Source organism: Eriocheir sinensis, chromosome 36 (assembly GCF_024679095.1).
Source record: "Eriocheir sinensis breed Jianghai 21 chromosome 36, ASM2467909v1, whole genome shotgun sequence".
NCBI classification, from domain to species: Eukaryota; Metazoa; Arthropoda; class Malacostraca; order Decapoda; family Varunidae; genus Eriocheir; species Eriocheir sinensis.
In genome coordinates this window covers 2,497,134-2,521,061 of record NC_066544.1, presented here as the reverse complement: position 1 = coordinate 2,521,061, position 23,928 = coordinate 2,497,134, and the positions used below count along the sequence as shown (strand labels likewise).

The window sequence follows — 23,928 nt, the reverse complement described above, 5'->3', positions numbered from 1 at the left end:
CAATAAGTAGTGGGAAATGTTTATGGTTGATGGAGCTCCATTAAGATACTGACTAGTCTTTTTCAATTAACCCCCTTGTGCATCCTCACGTACTTTTGTACCTTTAACCCATATATGATGGCCATCACCGATTTAATTAAATCTGCTGTGGTTTGCTCAGCCAGCCATTGTTGATTTAATGCCACAAGTTTGAATGTTTGACTCAAACTTTGCATGATCCATCACAGGTCTTGCTGCATGGCAACATATCTGACCCTCATGGATGTGAGATAATGTCATTAGTCATAACTGAGCTAACGTGGATGCCTCACCAAGCACTTCTTGAGAAAATACGAGAAAAGATTGACAAGATAGAAAGAAGGAATGGGACAAAAAATGAAGATTATTACGAGTACTTCTTAGTATTATTCTGAGCCATGATGAATATGTCGAGCAGTGATAGGAATAGTGAGTGATGGCGTCACTTAACCATCTGTACTGCACTTTTATTACTCCAGCAAAGGCCTCCATCGCAAGTGTGGGTAAGAAGGGTGCCCTTCAGGTGTGTTTGGGGCGAAACTTGTGGCCACGCTGTTCAAATTCTCCTCATTCCTCACCACAACACCCTTCCTCACCTAATCATTTATCACAACACCCTTCCTCTCCTTCTCACAGTCATCCATCACACCAGCTTTTCGTATCTCTTCACCTAACCCTTCCTGTTCCAATCCTGTTTTCTCATTTCCTGATTTTTCTCTCCCACTCTTGACCATCCCGTTTCTATCCCCTCATCATTCACCCACATCACCACTGCCCGAGCCTTCATCTCACAATCCCTTCAAAACCTTGCAACATCCCCCATTCACCTCCAAGAGGGAGTAAAAGTGAGTAAAGTATGTGTTGTCCAAATTATTTCAGAGTAAAAAACTATTCATATTATTGACATTCAGTCATGAGGAGGAGAGGGAAAGTATGAAGAAAACAGCAATTTGTAGCCACCTTCTCACCAGCCTTTGTTGACTGCTGTACAGCCTTGACTGAGACCACCTCTAAGCCACCTGGTGACCAATTCGTGCTGGCATCTCACACCCTCTAGCATGACTTTACACAACATATGATTTGGATTTCATCACGGTGTTCTGTGAACTCACTTCACATATGAACATGTAAACAAATAAACAAAGAAAATTTAGCATTTGCTATTTATGGTGTTTCAAGAACCTTCTATGAAACCAATACTCAGCATTTATGGGTTAATAAATATAGTCTTACCATCAAGCCATGTTGTATAAATTTTGCATAGATTACACAATGTCTAGTGCATAACACTGTTATATGTCAACATTCATCTTATTTCAATGCTTGGTAAAGCTGCTTTTAAAACATGCTACATGAGCCAAGAAATATTCTGGCTGCAATGTATTTAATATAACTATAGCATTATACTTCTCCCATTCTTATTTTTAGCATTTATAGTGTTGGCTAGTTCATCTGATAATACTATCATTACTATGTTTAATTTTGCTTCCCATCATCTGAATATAATGGTTCTAGCAATGGGAATTCATGTTTATGTAATAATGTCTAATGCAAGAAGTTTTCAATAAGTTATTTTGCATTTTAATTATGTACTTTCTATTCTTGGTTAAATAACAGCTCATGGCCATAAACTAAAACATATCCAATGAAAAGGAGAGGTAGGGTTCAAGGATAAACACTAGTCTGGTGGTACTTTACAAAACGCTTTACACTTTGTGATGCACGAGAGGATTAAGAGAGTGATGCCAGTTGTCAATCATCATGGTGAACAAAATTTCTACTTCTATGTTATAGTGGACTTGGTTCCAAAGATGTCTAGTAGTGTTTGTCTGGAGGAAGAAACTGCTTGGTACCCGAGATAAGCATTGGTGTGTGGCTCCTACGATCACAGTCACATAGAAGGAATGTTTGTTTGATATATATACACAGTACATCCTCAGTACAAAGAACTAATTGGGGGAGAACTTCGTCCGTTAGAAGTGGCGGAAATTTAATAATACTTATACAGTAGAATCTTGTTATCCAGCAGCCAAAACAATGGCATGAATATGCTCTGGTGTTGTTTAGATTGTTGTTATAAAAAATATTCAGTCCCGTTAGATTTACCTTCAAAAATCGCTAGATCAGAGCCCTAAATTGGTAGATTTTAAGTAATGTAATAATTATACCCTTCAAAAATGCCTAAATACAGTACCCTCTTGAGGTTCGCGCTATCCAAGTTTTGCGATCCACAAGTTTCGCGGTTAGTCCTAAATTCTTACCATCCCGAGTTTCGCGCATTATCACCACGAGTTTCGCTCTGCTTTGACACGTACGGGTCACGTCTACTTACCATCGGCATCACGCACGCTGCCTTTAAAGGTAGTGTCACAATGGACGTTTTCCTCCAAACATTGTGGCTATGGAGAGAGAGAGAGAGAGAGAGAGAGAGAGAGAGAGAGAGAGAGAGAATGGGTCGTTTTGAAGCCGCAGTTGAAGGCGGCTGCCTTACAATTGCCTGCCAGTTCTGAAAACATGCTTGTGATTCGCTAGGAGTCCAATGACGTCATCGCCGACGCTCACCACATCAGCGGCTTCACTGCCTTAAGGCGGTGTCACGATGGCTGTTTTCGTCCAACCGTTGGGCCAACCGGGAGCGAGCTCACGGTTATCCATAAGCTGGTGTCACACAGGGCTTTTTTCTTCCCACCGCGTTGGCGCCACCTAGGGCAACTGGCAACTCCAACTTTTCCTGGTGTGCGTCACACACGGCCAAGTTCGGTTGTCCGTATCCACATCCACAACGTAAACAAAGCACTTGCCCTGTATCGACATGGCGTCGTCTGCTCACATAGATCGAATAACAATAAACAAGCACACACACACACACACACACACACACACACACCAGACTCATTAGAAACCATTGCAGATGTTTCTGACAAACTGAAACGACTTCACCATTTTTTGAGTGTGTTAAAACGTATTTGGTGAGTGGCTCACATGAACCAAACCTAGCTCTTGGCAAGAAGAGAGCAATCGTCTTTAACACTGCTCTCTTCTTGCCATTGGGTATGTTTGGTTTGTGTGAACCACTCACCAAATAAGTTCTCACACACTCTAGGAAATGGTAAAGCCATTTTTGTTTGTGAGAAACATCTGCCATGGTTCATGATGAGTCTGGTGTGTGTGTGTGTGTGTGTGTGTTGTTACTCGATCCACGTGTTTATGTGGTCGGAGTCTAGATGGGTTGGTTGGCCGCTCATGCGCAATGGTGGCAATGAGAACTGGCACAGAGGACCCACAGACACGCCACACCCACAACAGCTTCTTCCTGCCATTTAACTGATGCAACAAGTCCATAACTTGGGTAATGGCAGCACAAACCGCAGCAACCCTTACTTTAGCAGACAACGCCATGTCGATACAGGGCAAGTGCTTTGTTTACATTGTGGATGTGGATACGGGCAACCGACCTTGGCCGTGTGTGACGCGCACCCGGAAAAGTTTGATTTGCCGGTTGCCCAAGCTGCCACCAACGTGGTGGGAAGAAAGGCCCAGTGTGACACCAGGTTACGGACAACCGACAACTCGCTCCCGGATGGGCGCACGGGTGAGTAGACACAATGGTTAGAGGAAAACGGCCAGTGTGACACTGCCCCAAGGCAGCGAGGCCGCTGACCGGGTGAGCGGCATCGATGACGTCATCGGACTCCCTGCGAATCACAAGCGTGTTTTCAGAGCTCAGCCAATCGTAGGGCTTCATCTGTGGCTTTAAAATGACCCGTTCTCTCTTCCTGTTTTCTTCCTTTTTCCAAGGTACGTATTTTGAGATAACATGGGAGTAAAGGAGGAAAAAAAGTGAGCTCCGGGGGGCAGCATGAGCCAATTATAATAGCGCCACTATAAACAGTTACCTGCACCATGGCGGGCTCGGGGCCGACCATCAGGCCCAGATGTATAGTCTACCGGCGCCATAGCCCACATGTAAAAAAAAAAAAAATAAATAAATAAATAAATAAAAAATATCCACAGGTCGGAACAGATAAGTGCTTTTCCAGTGTTTTCAATACCTTGAGTTTCGCGGTCCTCGAGTTTAGCGCTATACCTTCGGAACGAAGCGAGCGTGAAACTCAAGAGGGTACTGTAGGAATTTTCACTAAAACTCTAGCTGCTAAATGGCAAATTTTCCTGCTAGGTCATTACCCAAAATCTCTAGATCTAGTGGGAAAATTGCAAGAATGGCAACACTGGTTGTTTACGCCAAGGCTGCCAAAGTGGAGTTGGCAACTATGTGGCATCGCCGATGCATTTACCCGCCATAGACCAGAGTGGTGTGCTGCCGTAATGAGACCTGCCTTTGACCGTTATTACTGGACCATTGGGACTGTTATTCGGTAGCAACATGCCTAAGGTTATGGAGAAGAGGAAGCGCAAGGTGCTTACGTTGAAGCAGAAGTTAGAGATCTGCCAGAGACTTAAGAAACATGAGTCCTGCCATAGTCTGATGGAGGAATTCGGCTGTTCATCCTCCATCATCTATGACTTTTGGCAATCCTACAGGAGTAGGTCTGAAAACAACAGCAAAACGGGTTATCCAGCATGAGCTTCCCCCCATTTGTACCGGATAAATGAGGTTCTACTATAATAATACTGACAAACCTAATAAAAATAAGTATATTGTTTTTTTATTGTGGATGCTGTCTGCATAGCTGCATGCACAGTTGTCTGAATAGCCGAACAGCATGCTTAGCGACGGGCTGTGAGGCACTGAGGCTGGCAGGTTGGCGATGGGGGCCTGTGGGGGGGTTATTGTTATGGATATGCTATGAGTATCAGACATGTACTACAGCAAGTCCCCAATTTAGAAGCAACGTTCTACATGTGTCCGGACAGCATCGGGATGGTATTGTAAAGCAGTCGAAGACCTGGTTTGAATATAGGAATTTGAGAAGAGTATGGACCGTGTCATTTCAAAACAAAGGCTTCCTCTCAAAATTATTTCAAATTCAAAAATAGTTTAGATTTGTGTGCACCAGATGCAACTCATAACAGTGCTCCAGAGCCGTATAAATTTATATTTATGCTGCCCTGCTCTACTCTAGCTCCCCTGAGGTGGCTTAATCGTTTATGCATGCTTTAATCAAAATTGATGGTTAACTCTGGAACAGTCTTGCTTGAGTACGCACAAATTCGTTTCCATAAAATTTTACATATTTCGGATTTTTAACTATTTTGGACAAGGTCTCCCCCCCAATTTGTCCAATTTATGGAGGGTTTACTGTATATATATATATATATATATATATATATATATATATATATATATATATATATATATATATATATATATATATATATATATATATATATATATATATATATACTAATTCACTTTTATAAACATAATACATGAATATAATATAGGATCTCTCAAAGTAACATACTTCAATTACAATAAATATAAATGTCTTTTGTTTCCCTTAACATTAAGGATATATAATTCAATTTCATTTAAAAAAATCTACATATAAATTACACTACTTGCATGATATTATTCATTATTTGACCTTACACTTATTTATGAGCCTAAGTATTGCCTTCCTGGAACATATCCATGTTGACTGAAAACATTACCATTATGAAATTTAGGAAAAATACTAATGATTATAATCACCAAACCAATTCAGAGCTCTTTGATTGTTTTTTTTTTTTGTAAAAGATAAAAATTACCTATGTACATTTTATTTATTAAAATCTATTGGCCTAGCAATCAAGAGGTAGCTTAAGCTTTACTGAGCATCCTAAAAATGTTGAATAAGTGTAATGCAATGGGGGAAAACATAAAAATCAATAGCCTTAAATAACTGAGGTATTAACTGAATCATGTGATTGCAAAACACAGGGCAGACATTCAGACCAACCGGCGAACAAGTGCTGAACCAGACTTGTGTGTTCATGACTCATGATCACGCGAGTCTGGTTCAGCACTTGTTCACCTGTTGGTCTGAATGTCTGGACTCATGATCACACGAGTCTGGTTCAGCACTTGTTCACCTGTTGGTCTGAATGTCTGGACTCATGATCACACAAGTCTGGTTCAGCACTTGTTCACCTGTTGGTCTGAATGTCTGCCCTGTGTCTTGCACTCACATGATTCAGTTAATACCTCAGTTATTTAAGGTTATTGATTTTTATGTTTCCCCCGCATTACATAAGTACATACAAAACAGAAGAAACTAATTCATCTTTCACAGTCAAGAAAACTTGAATAAAAGACTAAGTAATTACAGCTCCTTGATGCTGCCAGGTACAGCATAAACATCAGCCTCTGTTCTGTGCTGAACTTAGGAGATTCCATTTTTTTTGTGTGTGTGATTTGGAGAAAATATTTGCATTAAAATATTCCATTTAAAATATGAAGATGTCAATTTCATATGCCAATTTGACTGCTCTCTATTCTATATCCTATTACCTGATGCAGTGCTGAATGCTAAAGTGGGTAGGTGGTGCCTACCTAGCCTGATGAGCCCCAGGTACAAACTGCCATGGTAGAAGTGAAGCAGAATCTTGGGCACAGCTACTGCCTTCGCACTGCAACCAGAGTAGCTTAGCAGCTGCCACTACCAACATTGTGGCCAGTAAAGCTGACCAGCTGCCTGTATCCTCATAGGTCCTACATCTCTCTCTCTCTCTCTCTCTCTCACACACACACACGTGCGTGCACATGCACTCACGGAAATGCATACATGCATGCACACACATACACACACCAAAACAAGGAAAGAAAAAAAATGATGTAATCAATGAGATTTCTGAGGTACTGCATACTTTAGCTTGCTGACTGCTTAAATACTAAATAGGGACTCTTTACATCACTATTAAGTTCTTTGTACAGTCTTGTAGCAGCATACACAAAGCGTATTCATAGATATACCCAGATAAATGGGACGGTAAATATGTATTCCACCTACACTATATCAGGTAATTTAACATGTCTCTAGTTTTAAGTAGCATTGCATTGGCATGGAGATTTATACAGAAAAGAAAAAGCTTGGAAGACAAATAAGTACTTGACCAAAAAGTACTGTACAAGCATGCTGCTTCCATGCTTAAATGCCCACATAAGAAATTCTGAAAATAACTTTTGAAATTTATTTCCCATAAAAAATGTATTCATGGCTCAACTGGCTTCTAAAAGACATATTACCTATACATACTGTCTCTACTAAAGCTAAAAAGAGAATTATTAAAACTCATATGAATAAATTTCCATCTCCCTACAAAAATAACAAGAAAGGTGAAATTTCTGTGACAAGCTGAAGATGAAAGAAAACTGTTCACCAACAATCATTACCAACCCAAAATTCAAAATATACAGAAAACAATGAATCTCCCTTAGGTGACTTGAGAAAGTTTTTCTGAAGGGTGAGTAGCTACACAGGTGGGACAGTGATAAACTTGGGGATCTTGGTCTTGACAAGAGAGGACTCCCACACCACCAGAATGCCACTCTCAGTGATGCCACAGAGGTGGAGATTGTCCTGGCTATACTGCAGTCTGAAAATGGATTCATCACATTGGACAAATAAAGAGAAATACCCAGCCTGGTTATCTAAGAAACTATGTTTTACTATTTTACAAATATGGAAAAGTCTAAATACTGTTACCATTTCCTCTTTCTCATTCACTTTCATAACCTTTTACCTCCCATAAAATATTTTTGCTGTCTTATTCCCTCTACTGTGTGAATTTGCCTTAGATCTCAATCTTTAGGTCTGATGTCCTATTATTTCTGAAAAATCCAGATGAGGGAATTTTTTATTGTTTATTTTTTTTCTAAATAGGGACTAAATACATCTTGCCAAATTATAGGTGCGTTTTATAAGGCGGGAAATACTGTAGGCTGAAAAAGACTACAGTAACTGAAGGATGGGACAGCAGATAAAGGGAGTAGTTACCGGGTGCGGTTGTTTAACCCGGTAGCAGCGGGGATCATGTTTCTTAATGGTCCCTCTAAGCAAGTAAGATGAGAAAAAATCATCACTCACACAAACCATTTCATAATTAATATCAAAGCATTTGTGATCACTTGATGTATCATTTATTTTTTTGGGTTTATATCATGGCACAAATTTGGCCCGTCGCTGCTACACGGTAAAGCCTCAAATTTTGCCTGTCGCTGCTACCGGGTTACAAAAATACTCTTGGTTGGTCCCCGTGGATTTCTGACCCTTTGACCTTGTCTGTTATATCCAAAATCTGTTATAAGTGGGTCCACTATATCGAGGGTTTACTGTATATATATATATATATATATATATATATATATATATATATATATATATATATATATATATATATATATATATATATATATATATATATATATATATATATATATATATATATATATATATATATATATATATATATATATATATATATATATATATATATATATATATATATATATATATATATATATATATATATATATATATATATATATATATATATATATATATATATATATATATATATATATATATATATATATATATATATATATATATATCGCTCATTAATTCGAATAACGTCATATCTCAAAAATCGAGAATTTTGAGTTGAGTACACCATCATATTCCTCAAAATGCAAGCTTTTTAATTGTATAAATGTCATATCTCTACTTGAAAAATTACCCGCATGGTGGCGCTAAATGTCTCCATTACACCAAACCAAAAGTACAATAGGTTAGTGGTAACACTGTCTTATCTCAGTTGTGCTTCAACCGTCTCAGGGGATGGGTGTGCGAGCTTACTCCTGAAGTGACATATGTCTTGATGTGCCTATCTTGAAGCAAATGTAAGTATCTTTTGTAATGGATTATTTAGTGTTATAGTGTATTATTCTAGTCTTAATACAGTATTCATTTGAGACGTACTTAACTGCTTTGGAAACTATTTCAAAATAATACAGTATGCTACTGAAAATGCAGACACCCTTTTTGGGTGTAAACAAAATGATACATTTTGCAACTGAAAATGCAGACACTCTTGTTGGTTATCTGAAGATGTGTCATTATTGTCACAAAATTAGGATAAATAGGTGTCTTATGATTGAACTCTAAGTAGAAATAAGTCGTTTTAAATCTGAACTATGATGACGTGTGAAATATATCATTAAAATTATTTCGAATTATGACACTCTAACCACTTACGTTCACCCAATCTAGCAAAGTACGGGAACACATCGATTCAATCCCAAGAATAGAAAGCCACTACATGAGAGCCAATACATCGAGACAATTCATAGATGGCAGTAAAACAGTTGCAGAACTTCATAGAGACTATGTGAACATTTGTAAAGAAGAAAAAATTGAATATGTAAATTATGCCTACTACTATAACATATTCAAAAATGAATACAACATTTCATTTTTCAGCCCTAAAAAAGACCAATGTGATACCTGTCAGGCGTTTGAGAATGCAAACGATGATGAGAAACAGAGTATGAAAGAAAATTATGATCAACATCACTTACAGAAGCAGCTCTCCAGAAACGAAAAAAATTTAGACAAAACAACTACTCCATCTACCCATGCTGTCGCAGTGTATGACCTACAAGCAGTCTTCCCTCTTCCCAAAGGAGACGTTTCCCTCTTCTACTATAAATCAAAGCTTAACGTTCTGAACTTCACTATCTACGATTTAAAGTCCAATGAATGTTATTGCTATGTGTGGGACGAATCAAATGGTCACAGAGGCGTTAATGAATTGGGTAGCTGTGTACTAGATTTCATGAAAAAATGCTCAGACAAGGGAATTACTGATATAACATTCTATTCTGATAATTGTGGTGGCCAACAGAAAAACAAATTCATGCTCTCATTGTACCTATATGCAGTCAACTTCTTGAATATTAAATCTGTTACTCACAAGTACTTGATTTGAGGGCACACCCAGAATGAAGGTGATTCGGCCCATTCGCTCATTGAACGAAACATGAAAAGGCTTAAAAAAAGTGGGCCAATTTTCCTGCCTGAAACTTTCATTACTGGAATCAGAACAGCAAAAAAGAGGGGAGAACCCTTCAAAGTAAAAGAAATGACGTTTGAAGATTTCTTTAACATAAAAATGATTGCAACAGATTTGGGAACTTTGAACATTAAAGGTCTCCAGATGAACCAGATTAAAGCATTAAAAATATCAAGTGAGTCACCCTGCTCAGTTTTCTGTAAACACTCTTATGAGGAGGATTTTCATGAAGTGATTGTACTTAAAAAGAAGAAGACAAATAGTGGCGGTTTGGCACTCATACCTTGTTACAGTTCAAAGCCTGGAATATCCCAAGCCAAGAAAGAAGACTTGATGGAACTGTGCAGAAAGAATCTGATCCCTAAACAGTACAAGTCCTTCTATGAAAACCTTTAGAACCTCTACTTATTTGTTTCTTTCAGTAGATACTTCTGTTGCAATGCATTTTTGTCTGTTCAGTTTTTCTAGTCTAAGAAACGTTCACCAGAAGCATAAAATTACCTAAGATAATAATTAAACAGGTAGCTAATTAATTTACGAGATGTTTGTTTACATCGCTTATGTTCTCAGTTCTCAGTTTCTCAGTTCATGGATGGGATTAGTATTTTCTTTCTTGCATAAGATACATGAATAAACATTTATGTTTGCTCTTTTTACTATCGATAATATTGCTTTTTTCAATACTTAGCTCTAGTCTAATAAAGGTCTCGTTGAGGCTTAAAATTACCAAAGTTATTTCTTATGTTTTTGTCCCAGCTTGGAAATGCGAATTATTTTTTTATTTATTCAAGAGATGCTTAAGTTACAGAAATACGATTTTACGTTACATGTATTTTGCTCATCTTTTATATTTACAATGATGCCATTTTTTCTGTCTCTTCTAATAAGCAGGGTTGCACAGTCGGAGCTTTTCTTAGAGTCTTGAGTCGGGACTCAGAGTCGGATTTCAACCATCCGACTCTGCAGCCATGCTAATAACAGCATCCTTAGGCAGAAGATAAACAAAGTTTATTATATGAAAAATTAGTGAAACATTTTCATTTTGTTTGATTTTTTTATGTGATACCACATGTTCATTATTGCATTATTAATGCACAGAAGGAATTGTATTTCATGAAGATTATTTTGCTCTTTTCTACAGAATAAATCTAAAAGTTTATACAGCGTTTTTCTTATCCTTATCATTTGCTGTGTACAATGGAGAAGCGTCATTTTATTCACTTTACTAAAAATCCTTCCTTTCAAATACAATATTTTTGTAGATATAATGTATTATTTGTTGTTATTATCAACTTTGTCCTTAGTTTTGGATTCATAACGTCACAAGTTTGTGTCATGTTCATTAAAACTGCTATAATATCATCTAAATTTGAAAAAATGAAGTCTAGATTGCCTTAGTTCTCTTCACTAACAAATTTTGCATCAAATAGGTCAATACAAAGTTTTCCAATAAAGCCACAGAATATTGTAATCATGTGTAAAAAGTTAAAAACCTCTCTAGTAAAAAATGAAGATCTTTGAGATATGACATTATTCGAATTAATGAGCGATATATATATATATATATATATATATATATATATATATATATATATATATATATATATATATATATATATATATATATATATATATATATATATATATATATACATACAGGAAACTCGATTTAAGCGTTTGGTATACGCGTTTTTTAAATAACGCGGGGTCCAAAATCCAAATAAATGTTTAATTTACACGTTTTTTCACTTATACGCGATATTTTATGGAGTGGCCACCAGATGTCTCACGCAACTGGACTCACACGGCGCTGCGGCCACACAGCTGAGCTCAGTTCTTCCCGCGCGCCACTTGAACGAAAATACAATACCCACGCTGCCACACTACTCAACAATAGGGGTGGGCAGGTACCGGTACCAGAACCGGTACTAACGGTACCAGCTATACGGTATGGTACTGGTACCAATACTAGCCAGTCGCTCATGATCTCTCTCTCTCTCTCTCTCTCTCTCTCTCTCTCTCTCTCTCTCTCTCTCTCTCTCTCTCTCTCTAACAAAACACCGGGAAACAGTAACGTTGAACATTTGTGCGTGCGAATAAACATTGCAAAACTCAATTTAAATATATCTGTCACCTACAGACCTCCCGGGCAATCACTCGATGACGACCTTGAAATGTACAGCGTCTTAAGGCAGTCATTTAATAACAACGACTCACTGATATTAGGAGACTTTAACCTCCCCCATATCGACTGGGCGACACTGTCAGGTACAGAAGGCGAGTCACGTAGAATTATCAAATTTCTAGAAGAAAATTATCTAAGCCAAATGGTTTCTGAGCTAACTCGACAAAATAATATACTCGACCTTGTTATAACGACCCAAGATAACCTAGTCAGTAATGTCACGGTAGGAGAACACCTCGGTTCTTGCGATCATAAATTAGTGCGCGTCGACATTAGAGCTCAATCATCAGTGACTGAAAATAAAGTAAAGGTGCCCAATTTCAAAAGAGCTAACTTCGTAGAAATCTGACAAAAACTAACAGAAATACAACTATCAGATGACGGCAACGTAGAGGAAGCCTGGCTAAGCTTTAAAAATCACTTACTCACTCAGCAGAACACATTTGTCCCCTTGTGCGAGAAGCGAATTAACACTAATAAAAGCCCACCGTGGTTTAACAGCGAAATTAAACAATCAGTCAATGAGAGAAAATTGTTTTACAGGTTAAAGAAAGAACAAAGCACGCCCAAAAACATTAGACTTTATAATGATGCCAGGCGACGAGTAAAAAGACTAGTATGTCAGGCAAAGCGTAGATATGAAGAAAATATTGCAGCCAACTGTAAAAATAATCCGAAATCTTTCTTCAGTTACATAAACAACAGAAAGGCAATCAAAAGTGGTATTGGACCTTTAACAAACAGCGACGGTGCACTAGTGACTGACAGCCAACACATTGCAAGCCTCTTAAACAATTACTTTTCCTCGGTGTTTAATACTAACAGTCTTCCTCTCGCTACCACCAACACCAGTACTATTGTAAATCTCGTGCATGCATTGCCTAATTTTAAAATAACAACTGATGAAGTCCTTAAAGCTCTCCATTCACTTAAAACAAATAAAAGTCCCGGACCCGACAAAGTATATCCTATACTGCTTAAAGAAACAAAGAGTGAAATACTCTCCTCCCTCACTACCGTATTCAATATGTCCTTGCGACAAGGCATCGTCCCTTCGGATTGGAAAATGGCTAATGTAACCGATTTTTAAGAAAGGAGACAAAAAAATACCAGGTAACTACCGACCCATTAGTCTAACTTCAATTGTAGGTAAGCTACTTGAGAGCATAATTAGAGACAAAATTGTGAGTTACCTCGAAAGCCACTCATTAATTGGGGATTCACACATGGCTTCCGTAACAAAAGATAATGCCTGTCAAACCTACTGACCTTTTATAACGATCTCTTCTCAATTTATGACGTAACCAAATCAATGGACGTAGTCTATCTTGATTTCCAGAAAGCGTTTGATAAAGTCCCACATCATAAATTACTTTATAAATTAAAGCAAATAGGCATTGACGGTCAAGTAAACCAATGGATCGCGAATTGGTTGAGCAACAGGCAACAAAGAGTTGTGATTGACGGATGTAACTCAAAGTGGGCGCCAGTCACTAGTGGCGTCCCTCAGGGCTCGGTTCTTGGTCCAGTGCTCTTCATTATTTACATCAACGATGTGGATGTTGGACTCAATAATCGCATTAGTAAATTTGCAGACGACACAAAGATTGGTACCTCGGTTCTCACTGACGAAGACAGGCAAAGCCTCCAAGAGGATTTGCACAAAATTTCAGCTTGGTCGGATAAATGGGAGATGCCCTTTAACGTAGACAAGTCCCAGGTCCTTCAAGTTGGAACAAAAAATAAGAAGTTCGATTACCAAATACGCGGCGTTAAACTTACAAGTGTTCAATGCGTTAAGGACCTGGGGATTAAAATCGTGTCAAACCTCAAATTCTCACATCAATGCATCGATGCAGCAAATAAAGTGAACAGAATGTTGGGCTTCATTAAAAGAAACTTTTTATTCAAGAATAAAGATGTAATACTTCCGCTCTACAATAGTTTAGTCAGACCCCACTTGGAATATGCGGTACAGTTTTGGTCTCCCCACCATGCAAAGGACATTGCTAAACTAGGTGTTCAGCGTCGAGCAACAAAAATGATCCCTTCCTTGCGCAACAAATCCTACGAAGAAAGGCTTTCCACCCATAACATGTTCTCTCTTGAGAAACGTCGCCTCCGAGGAAAACTGATCGAATGTTTTAAAATACTTAATGGTTTCACGAATGTAGACAGAACAAAATTGGTTATGATCGATGACACTTTGCGAACGAGGAACAATGGCACAAAACTCAAATGTAGACAAGTAAATTCAGACTGTACCAAATTTTTCTTCACCAACGTTGTAGTGCGAGAATGGAATAAACTCCCACCATCAGTGGTCCAGTGTAACACGATTGACTCCTTTAAAAACAAGCTCGACCATCACTTCCTTGAACTTAATATTATATTAACTAGAGTAGAAAAGCAACGTTTTGGAGCCATCTGATTAATGTAAAATCACTTAGGTTTAAGGACAGACCACCTAGTCTGGAGCATGGGGTCTGTGTGGTCTGATTTTCTATGTAAATCTATGTAAATCTCTCTCTCTCTCTCTCTCTCTCTCTCTCTCTCTCTCTCTCTCTCTCTCTCTCCACTGAATGAAGTGAATATTTATTTTTCGATAGAAACCTACCTCTTGTTTGAGTTACATTGTTTTTGATTTACGCGACCTCTTTAAGGACACAATACTCGCGTAAATCGAGAGTTACCTGTATATATATATGTATCTATATATATATATATATATATATATATATATATATATATATATATATATATATATATATATATATATATATACCGTATTTTGCGGCGTATAACGTGCACCGCCATATAACGCGCACCCCAAACTTTGAGACAACAATTTTGGAAAAAAAAAAAAAAAAAGTTCTTAAAATGCTCAGAAATATGTATGGGTCAAAGAACATTGACGATGTACAGTTTACTGAAATTTATATATTTTTGGTGTAATCTTTACTGCTTGAATTGACAAGTGTCCTTGAGTAAAGCAATGAAAATGGCGGCCGGGCTGGTGTTGTGAGAAATACATCCCCATACATACTGATGATGTACAGCTTCTGATATCATAATTAGCATATTATTCTCACCATCACTCGTTGGTTATGACAGACAACTAGGGAAGACACAATTCACACGGTTCTGGTGACACGCGGCATGCAGCTGTTTGTTGTATGGGTGTGGTTTGTAAACAAAGCAAATGGCGGCCGGGCTGGTGTTGCGCGAAATAACTCCTCGTACAAGACTCATGATGTACAGTTTATGATATCATATTTACCTCATTATTCTCACTAGTATTAATAATTAATAATGAACACATGGATATTTTTTCCAATATGATTTTTTATGTAGCTTGTACTGCTCCTTAGTCATACAATCTTAAGGCGCCTGTGACATCAAGATCAAGATCATACAAATGGCGCCCGATGGAAAAATGGGATAAGAGCAAGGCATGGGCGATCCTCCACCGATTTAATTTTTGTATACAGTACCCGCTTGAGTTTTGCGCTTGCTTCATTCCGAAGGTATAACGCTAAACTCGAGAATCGCGAAACTCGAGGTATTGAAATACATGAAAAAGCGCTTATTGGTTCCGGCCTGTGGAAAAAAAATACTTTTTTTTTCGACTTTACTCCCTTGTTATCACAATTTTTTCGACTTTACTTTCTTGTTATCTCAAAATATTTACCTTGTCAATAGGCAGAAAATGGGAAGTGAGAACAGGTCGTTCTGAAGCCGCAGTTGAAGGCAGCTGTCTTACAATTGGCTGGCAGTTCTGAATATACGCTTGTGATCCACGTGGTGTCGTCTGCTAAAGTAAGGGCGGTTGCTCGCGGTCACCCATGGGACAGTTGGACAAAGCTATAGTTTGTGATAGTTTTCTGTGTTATGGTATAATCTGCTAACTCTTTCTGTTATATATCATCAAATCACTAACATCATGATTGACTTGCCAATGCCTGTTGAACGTAAACTGCCGCCGCAATCACAAAATACCTCACAGAGGGGTTCAACTTGTTTACTGCTTCCATATTTCCCTAACCGCTCACAAAGACCACAAGCGGACAAAAAAGAACAAATCCAGGCAAACTAACACTTTTAATGCTGTGTATTCCCACAACGCGCATGCATGGTATACAGCAAAATGACTAATTTCATCGGGAAGATATTTCTCGCAACGCTGGCCAGTGTATAGTGGACCTTCTTCTTCTTTTGACCCGTAATGCTTTGTATCGCTTCTTAGGTCCTCCTTTTCCACACTTTTATTCTTCACAACATGCGCTTAGGGCCGCTTTCACAGTCATTTTGTTTGTATTGATCGTTATCAGTCGCAGGGATCGCTGCTCTAGTATTTCCAAGTGAAACTGGCCGATGGGTAGTGATGTGAGGTGATGGTGTCGGAGGTATTGCCTTTACAATGGCACTTCGTGGCGGCTGCGGGGTTAGCCTCGCCCGCACCTTACTACACACTCTCAACACCTGTCGCTTTCTCTGCAGGCCAATTTCACATGGAAAACTAAAGTGTCGATCGCCGCCACTGGTAATGATCAAAACAAACAGTGACTGTGAAATCGGCCTTTAGTTACTTAACACTGCGCACTTATACACTTCACCCTGAACTTAGGTGTATTTCTTTTCTTTTCTTTCCCTGAATTTGGTTTTCTATGCCCTTTTGCTATTTTCCATTGTTACTTTTCACTGTCGCTGCCATGCATTACAGGTCAAAAGAAGAAGAAAAAGAGGAAAACAACACCGGGAGATCTACAATTTTCACAGACTTGATAAAAAGATTTTTGGACTGTGGTTCCCCAGCACGGGGTGTTCTCTTATCTTGTTAATCAAGTAGTAAGCAAAGCAGCTCAGCCAGTCCATTTTACGAGTCTCTTGGTGGGCCATCTTCCACTGCTCCTCACTCCTCAGCCACTGCCGTCGTCTGTTTGTTTACATGCAGCCGTTCGGTACCCACGTACCCATGCTCGTACTCACAGCTGTTTTCCATTCATACGGACAACCAACAACTCGCTCCCGGTCGGGCATACGGGCAATTGCGGTTGCCCATAGCCCCAATGGTTGGACACCGCCTTTTAAGGCAGCACACATGACGCTGACGGTAAGTAGACGCGACCCGTACATGTCAAAGCAACGCGAAACTCATGGCGGTAATGCGCGAAAGTCGTGATGGTAAGAATTTAGTACTAAGCGCTAAACTCGAGGATCGCAAAACTCGGATAGCGTGAAACTTGAGAGGGTATTGTAGTAGTTGCTTGATCGCCCTGTATTCTATGGCAACATATTATAAGACGGCTATAGACTATGAAGGATCATTAACAATAATAAACAAAGGTAAGTGTGCAGTTGCTATTGGATAAGACGAAAAACAGACCCTCAAAAACACACCAAAGAAGGAAAAAATCATAAAAAATTTGTACATTCGGCGTATAATGCGCAGGGCTAAACTTTCAGGCATTTTTTATGTGAAAAGGTGCGCGCTATACGCTGGAAAATACGGTATATATATATATATATATATATATATATATATATATATATATATATATATATATATATATATATATATATATATATATATATATATATATATATATATATATATATATATATATATATATATATATATATATATATATATATATATATATATATATATATATATATATATATATATATATATATATATATATATATATATATATTTACAGTGCCCTCCCAAGTTTCGCGCTATCCGAGTTTTGTGATCCTCGAGTTTCGAGCTCAATCCTAAATTCTTACCATCCTGACTTTCGCGCATTATCGCCCTGAGTTTCGCGCTGCTTTGACATGTACGGGTCACGTCTACCTACTGTCGCCGTCACACGTGATTCCTCAACCCTCCTGCTCCAAATGGGTTTAACCCTTAAACCGCTGCAATCGCTTATTTAATCAAGCCTCTCCGATCCCGTGATGCTGTGATCGCTTATATAATCATGAATTTTCGCGCCGTATGTTTTGAATTTTCCTGGCACGCTTCCTTTCAAATGTGTTCTCGTGATCGCTGGCAACTTAGGCATACCTTCACCAGAGCCTGAAATTCTACGATAAGGCCCTCATTTGAGTGTTTGTGGAAATGTAGGAGGCGCCTGGAAACTCTCCTGACCCGCTGGGTAGTAACCTACCATAACATAATAAAAAACGTGGTAGTGGAAGAGAAAATGGAGGTTGTCAAGGCAGACTAGATTACAAATTTTGAATTATAACTTGAATATAATACGTAACAGTAAGCTTCTTTGCACACAGGTGTGTGTGTGTGTGTGTGTGTGTGTGTGTGTGTGTGTGTGTGTGTGTGTGTGTGTGTGTGTGTGTGTGTGAAGCCCCGGTTGTCCTGGTCCATGGTGTAAATCAGATTTTTTTTACATCATTATAGTTCATTACCTGATTGAGAGAGAGAGAGAGAGAGAGAGAGAGAGAGAGAGAGAGAGAGAGAGAGAGAGAGAGAGAGAGAGAGAGAGAGAGAGAGAGAGAGAGAGAGAGAGAGAGAGAGAGAGAGAGAGAGAGAGAGAGAGAGAGAGAGAGAGAGACACACACACACACACACACACACACACACACTCCATCCCACCCTCTTTCCCTCCCTTCCTTCACTCATCCACACACTCCGTGTGTGTGTGTGTGTGTGTGTGTGTGTGTGTGTGTGTGTGTGTGTGTGTGTGTGTCCTATACGTGTAAGACCAGGACAATGACTGGAGTCGGACACAATCACACGCGAAATGGACAAGATCGAGATGTCTGTGGTTATCATGGAACACACACACACACATACACACACATAGGGAGGAGGGGGGGGTGATAAGTTAGGCCTCTTTCTCTCTCTCTCTCTCTCTCTCTCTCTCTCTCTCTCTCTCTCTCTCTCTCTCTCTCTCTCTGATTTTGTTTGTTTGTTTTTTTTTGCTCTCTCTCTCTCTCTCTCTCTCTCTCTCTCTCTCTCTCTCTCTCTCTCTCAGAGAGAGAGAGAGAGAGAGAGAGAGAGAGAGAGAGAGAGAGAGAGAGAGAGAGCCGCTCCACCTCATTCTACCCGACATGTCACATTTTTCCTGCACTTTGGAAAGCGTGCAAATTTTTAGGGCCTATTATTTGCTCTAATTATTCATGTACCACTCTGAACTGTTGTAATACATCAAATTACATTTTTCTCATTGATGACATACTATTAGATTTATATTTTCGCTTTTTATTATAATGTTAATATTAACTCGTGAAGGAAAAATATCCAGCATTTAGTCCTCCGCAGTTTAAGGGTTAAAGAAGGCGACTCCCATGTCCGGGGGTTTTGGGAAAATTTAGGGTCATGTTTACATTCTAATTACAACGTAAATAAACATAATGGAAATTAACCATATACTATTTCTAGTACTCGCTGTCCTCTGTCGAATGGCATTTAGTAGACCGCTCTAGGTCCACTGGTTGCCGAGTAATCATGAGTAGAAATTAGTAACTTTTTTTTGCCGTAGAACTAGCCCGCGTTCGTGTATGTGTCTGTGACTCGGCCTCGGGCGAGAGTCTAACCCATGCTCATCGCTCCCTGTGACGTCATGCATTGATATCTCTCGTGCCCACGACCTTGACTCTTCTGAATTTTCTACCATCTGGCTAAGACTTCATTGTCATTCTATTACTAAATACATCTGTGCTGTTTATCTCTCACCTAACTCTACCAACTATGTAAAATTCTTTGACTATTTGAATTCTAAAGTGGAGCACATCTTGACCCACTCTCCCTTCGCTGAAATCTCCATCCTAGGAGATTTCAATGTTCACCACCAGCTTTGGCTTTCATCCTCTTTCACTGACCATCCTGGTGAACAAGCCTACAACTTTGCTATCCTCAACGACCTAGAGCAGGTGGTCCAGCACTCTACACGTATTCCCGACCGTCTTGGAGACCGGCCCAACATTCTAGACCTCTTCCTTACCTCAAACCCTTCTGCTTATTCTGTCAAACTGTTCTCTCCGTTGGGCTCCTCCGATCACAATCTTATTTCTGCATCCTGTCCTATCGCTCCTGTACACCCTCTGGACCCACCGAAGAGGCGATGCTTCTGGCATTTTGCTTCAGCTCGGTGGGACGACCTGAGGATGTACTTTTCCGATTTCCCGTGGAATGATTATTGCTTCCAGGATAGAGACCCCTCTGTGTGTGCTCAGCGCATCACAGAGGTGATTGTCTCTGGAATGGAGGCATACATTTCTCGTTCTTTCTCTACTCCTCACGCTAAAAAGCCTTGGTTTAATCACGCTTGTTCTCGTGCTGTCAATGATAGAGAGGTAGCTCACAAAAGGTACCAGAGCCTTCAAACTAATGCTAATTATGAACTTTACATTTCTGCCCGAAATCGAGCAAAATCTATTCTCCGACTAACCAAAAATTCTTTCATTAATAGAAAATGCCCAAACCTTGCTTTCTCTAACTCTTCCCGTGACTTCTGGCATCTAGCCAAAAACATCTCCAACTTCACTTCTTCATCTTTCCCTCCACTCCTCAGTCCTGATGGCAACACTGCCGTCTCATCTATCTCTAAGGCTGAACTCTTCTCTCAAACTTTTTCTAAAAAAAACTCCACTCTGGACGATTCTGGGCATATTCCTCCTACTCATCATCCCTCTGACTCCTTTATGCCTGTTATAAAGATTCTTCAAAATGATGTTTTCTATGCCCTCTCTGGCCTCAATCCTCAGAAGGCTTATGGACCTGATGGAGTGCCTCCTATTGTCCTTAAAAACTGTGCCTCCGTGCTGTCACCCTGCCTGCTCAAACTTTTTCGCCTCTGCCTGTCAACATCTACCTTTCCTTCTTGCTGGAAGTATGCCTTCATACAGCCTGTGCCTAAGAAGGGTGACCGCTCCAATCCCTCAAACTACCGTCCTATAGCTTTACTTTCTTGTCTATCTAAAGCTTTTGAATCAATCCTTAACCGGAAGATTCAAAAGCACCTTTCCACTTCTGACCTTCTATCTGATCACCAGTATGGGTTCCGCAAGGGGCGTTCTACTGGTGATCTCCTAGCCTTCTTAACTGACTCTTGGTCATCCTCTCTTAGCCGTTTCAGTGAAACTTTTGCTATTGCGCTGGACATATCAAAAGCTTTTGATAGGGTCTGGCACAAATCTTTGCTTTCCAAACTACCCTCCTACGGTTTCTATCCTTCTCTCTGTACCTTTATCTCCAGTTTCCTTTCTGACCGTTCTATTTCTGCTGTGGTAGACGGTCACTGTTCTTCCCCTAAATCTATTAACAGTGGTGTCCCACAGGGTTCTGTCCTATCTCCCACTCTTTTTCTGTTGTTCATTGATGATCTTCTTTCCAAAACGAACTGTCCTATCCATTCCTACGCCAATGATTCCACTCTGCATTACTCAACTTCTTTTAATAGAAGACCCACCCTACAGGAACTTAACGACTCAAGGCTGGAGGCTGCAGAACGCCTAGCCTCAGACCTTACTATTATTTCTGATTGGGGCAAGAAGAACCTGGTGTCCTTCAACGCCTCAAAAACACAGTTTCTCCACCTATCCACTCGACACAATCTTCCAAACAACTATCCCCTATTCTTTGACAACACCCAGCTATCACCTTCCTCAACACTAAACATCCTCGGTCTATCCTTAACTCAAAATCTCAACTGGAAACTTCATATCTCATCTCTTACTAAATCAGCTTCCTTGAGGCTGGGCGTTCTGTACCGTCTCCGCCAGTTCTTCTCCCTGCACAGTTGCTGTCCATATACAGGGCCTTGTCCGCCCTCGTATGGAGTATGCATCTCATGTGGGGGGCTCCACTCACACAGCTCTTCTGGACAGAGTGGAGGCTAGGCTCTTCGTCTCATCAGCTCTCCTCCTCATACTGATAGTCTTCTACCTCTTAAATTCCTTTAAAATGTTGCATCTCTTTCTATCTTCTATCGATAGTTTCACGCTGACTGCTCTTCTGAACTTGCGAATTGCATGCCTTCCCCCCCCTCCCCCCCCGCTGCACCGACTTTCTACTCATGCTCATCCCTATACTGTCCAAACCCTGAGTTAACCAGCATCTTCACTCTTTCATCCCTCACGCTGGTAAACTCTGGAACAATCTTCCTTCATCTGTATTTCCTCTTGCCTACAAATTGAACTCTTTCAAGAGGAGGGTATCAGGACACCTCTCCCATATCGACTGGGCGACACTGTCAGGTACAGAAGGCGAGTCACATAGAATGATCGAATTTCTAGAAGAAAATTATCTAAGCCAAATGGTTTCTGAGCCAACTCGACAAAATAATATACTAAACCTTGTTATAACGACCCAAGATAACCTTGTCAGTAGTGTCATGGTAGGAGAACACCTCGGTTCTTGCGATCATAAATTAGTCTTGGCGACATTAACTCAATCATCAGTGACTGAAAATAAAGTAAAGGTGCCCAATTTCAAAGAGCTAACTTTGTAGAAATCCGACAAAACTAACAGAAATACAACTATCAGATGACGACAACGTAGAGAAGAAAAATCACTTACTCACTCAGCAGTACACATTCGAATTAACACTAATAAAAACCGTGGTTTAATAGCGAAATTAAACAATCAGTCAATGAGAGAAAATTGTTTTACAGGTTAAAGAAAGAACAAAACACGCCCGAACATTAGACTTTATAATGATGCCAGGCGTATTTAAAAGAAAATATTGCACTGTAAAAGTAACCAAAATCTTTCTTCAGTTACAAACACAACAGAAATCGATCAAAAAATTGGACTTTTTAACAAACAGCGACTGATGGCACTGACAGCCAACACATTGCAAACCTCTTAAACAATTACTTTTCCTCAGTGTTTAATACTAACAGTCTTCCTCGCTACCACCAACACCAGTACTATTGTAAATCTCGAGCATGCATTGCCTAATTTTGAAATAGCAACTGATGAAGTCCTTAAAGCTCTCCATTCACTTAAAACAAATAAAAGTCCTGGACCTGACAAAGTATATCCAACTCTGCTGAAAGAAACGAAGAGCGAAATACTCTCCTCCATCACAACCGTATTCAATATGTCCTTGCGACAAGGCATCGCCCTTCAGAGTGGAAAAAGGCTAACGTGACACCGATTTTCAAGAAAGGAGACAAAAAAGTACCAGGTAATTACAGGCCCATTAGTCTAACTTCGGTTGTAGGTAAGCTACTTGAGAGCATAATTAGAGACAAAATTGTGAGTTACCTTGAAAGCCACTCATTGATTGGGGACTCACAGCATGGCTTCGAAACAAAAGATCCTGCCTATCAAACCTATTAACCTTTTATAACGACCTCTTCACTGTTTATGACGTAACCAAATCACTGGACGTAGTCTATCTTGATTTCCAGAAAGCGTTTGATAAAGTCCGCATCATAAATTACTTTACAAATTAAAGCAAATAGGTATTGACGGTCAAGTAAACCAATGGATCGCGAATTGGTTGAGCAACAGACAACAAAGAGTAGTGATTGTGGATTTAACTCAGAGTGCCTGTCACTAGTGGCGTCCCTCAGGGCTCGGTCCTTGGCCCAGTGCTCTTCATTATTTACATCAACGACGTGGATGTTGGACTCAATAACCGCATTAGTAAATTTGCAGACGACACAAAGATTGGTAACTCGGTTCTCACTGACGAAGACAGGCAAAGCCTCCAAGAGGATTTGCACAAAAT

General features: G+C 39.5%; 1 protein-coding gene across 1 annotated transcript in view; it reads right to left on the bottom strand.

Annotated features, from left to right (window-relative positions):
• Positions 1–1,247: 1,247 nt before the first annotated feature.
• LOC127007971 (lysosomal-trafficking regulator-like) overlaps positions 1,248–23,928 on the bottom strand; it is a 192,289-nt gene continuing 169,608 nt past the window's right edge. Inside the window, 1 exon segment of the mRNA XM_050879516.1 lies at positions 1,248–7,557. Coding sequence (XP_050735473.1) covers positions 7,434–7,557 — 124 coding nt within the window. The 3' untranslated portion in view covers positions 1,248–7,433.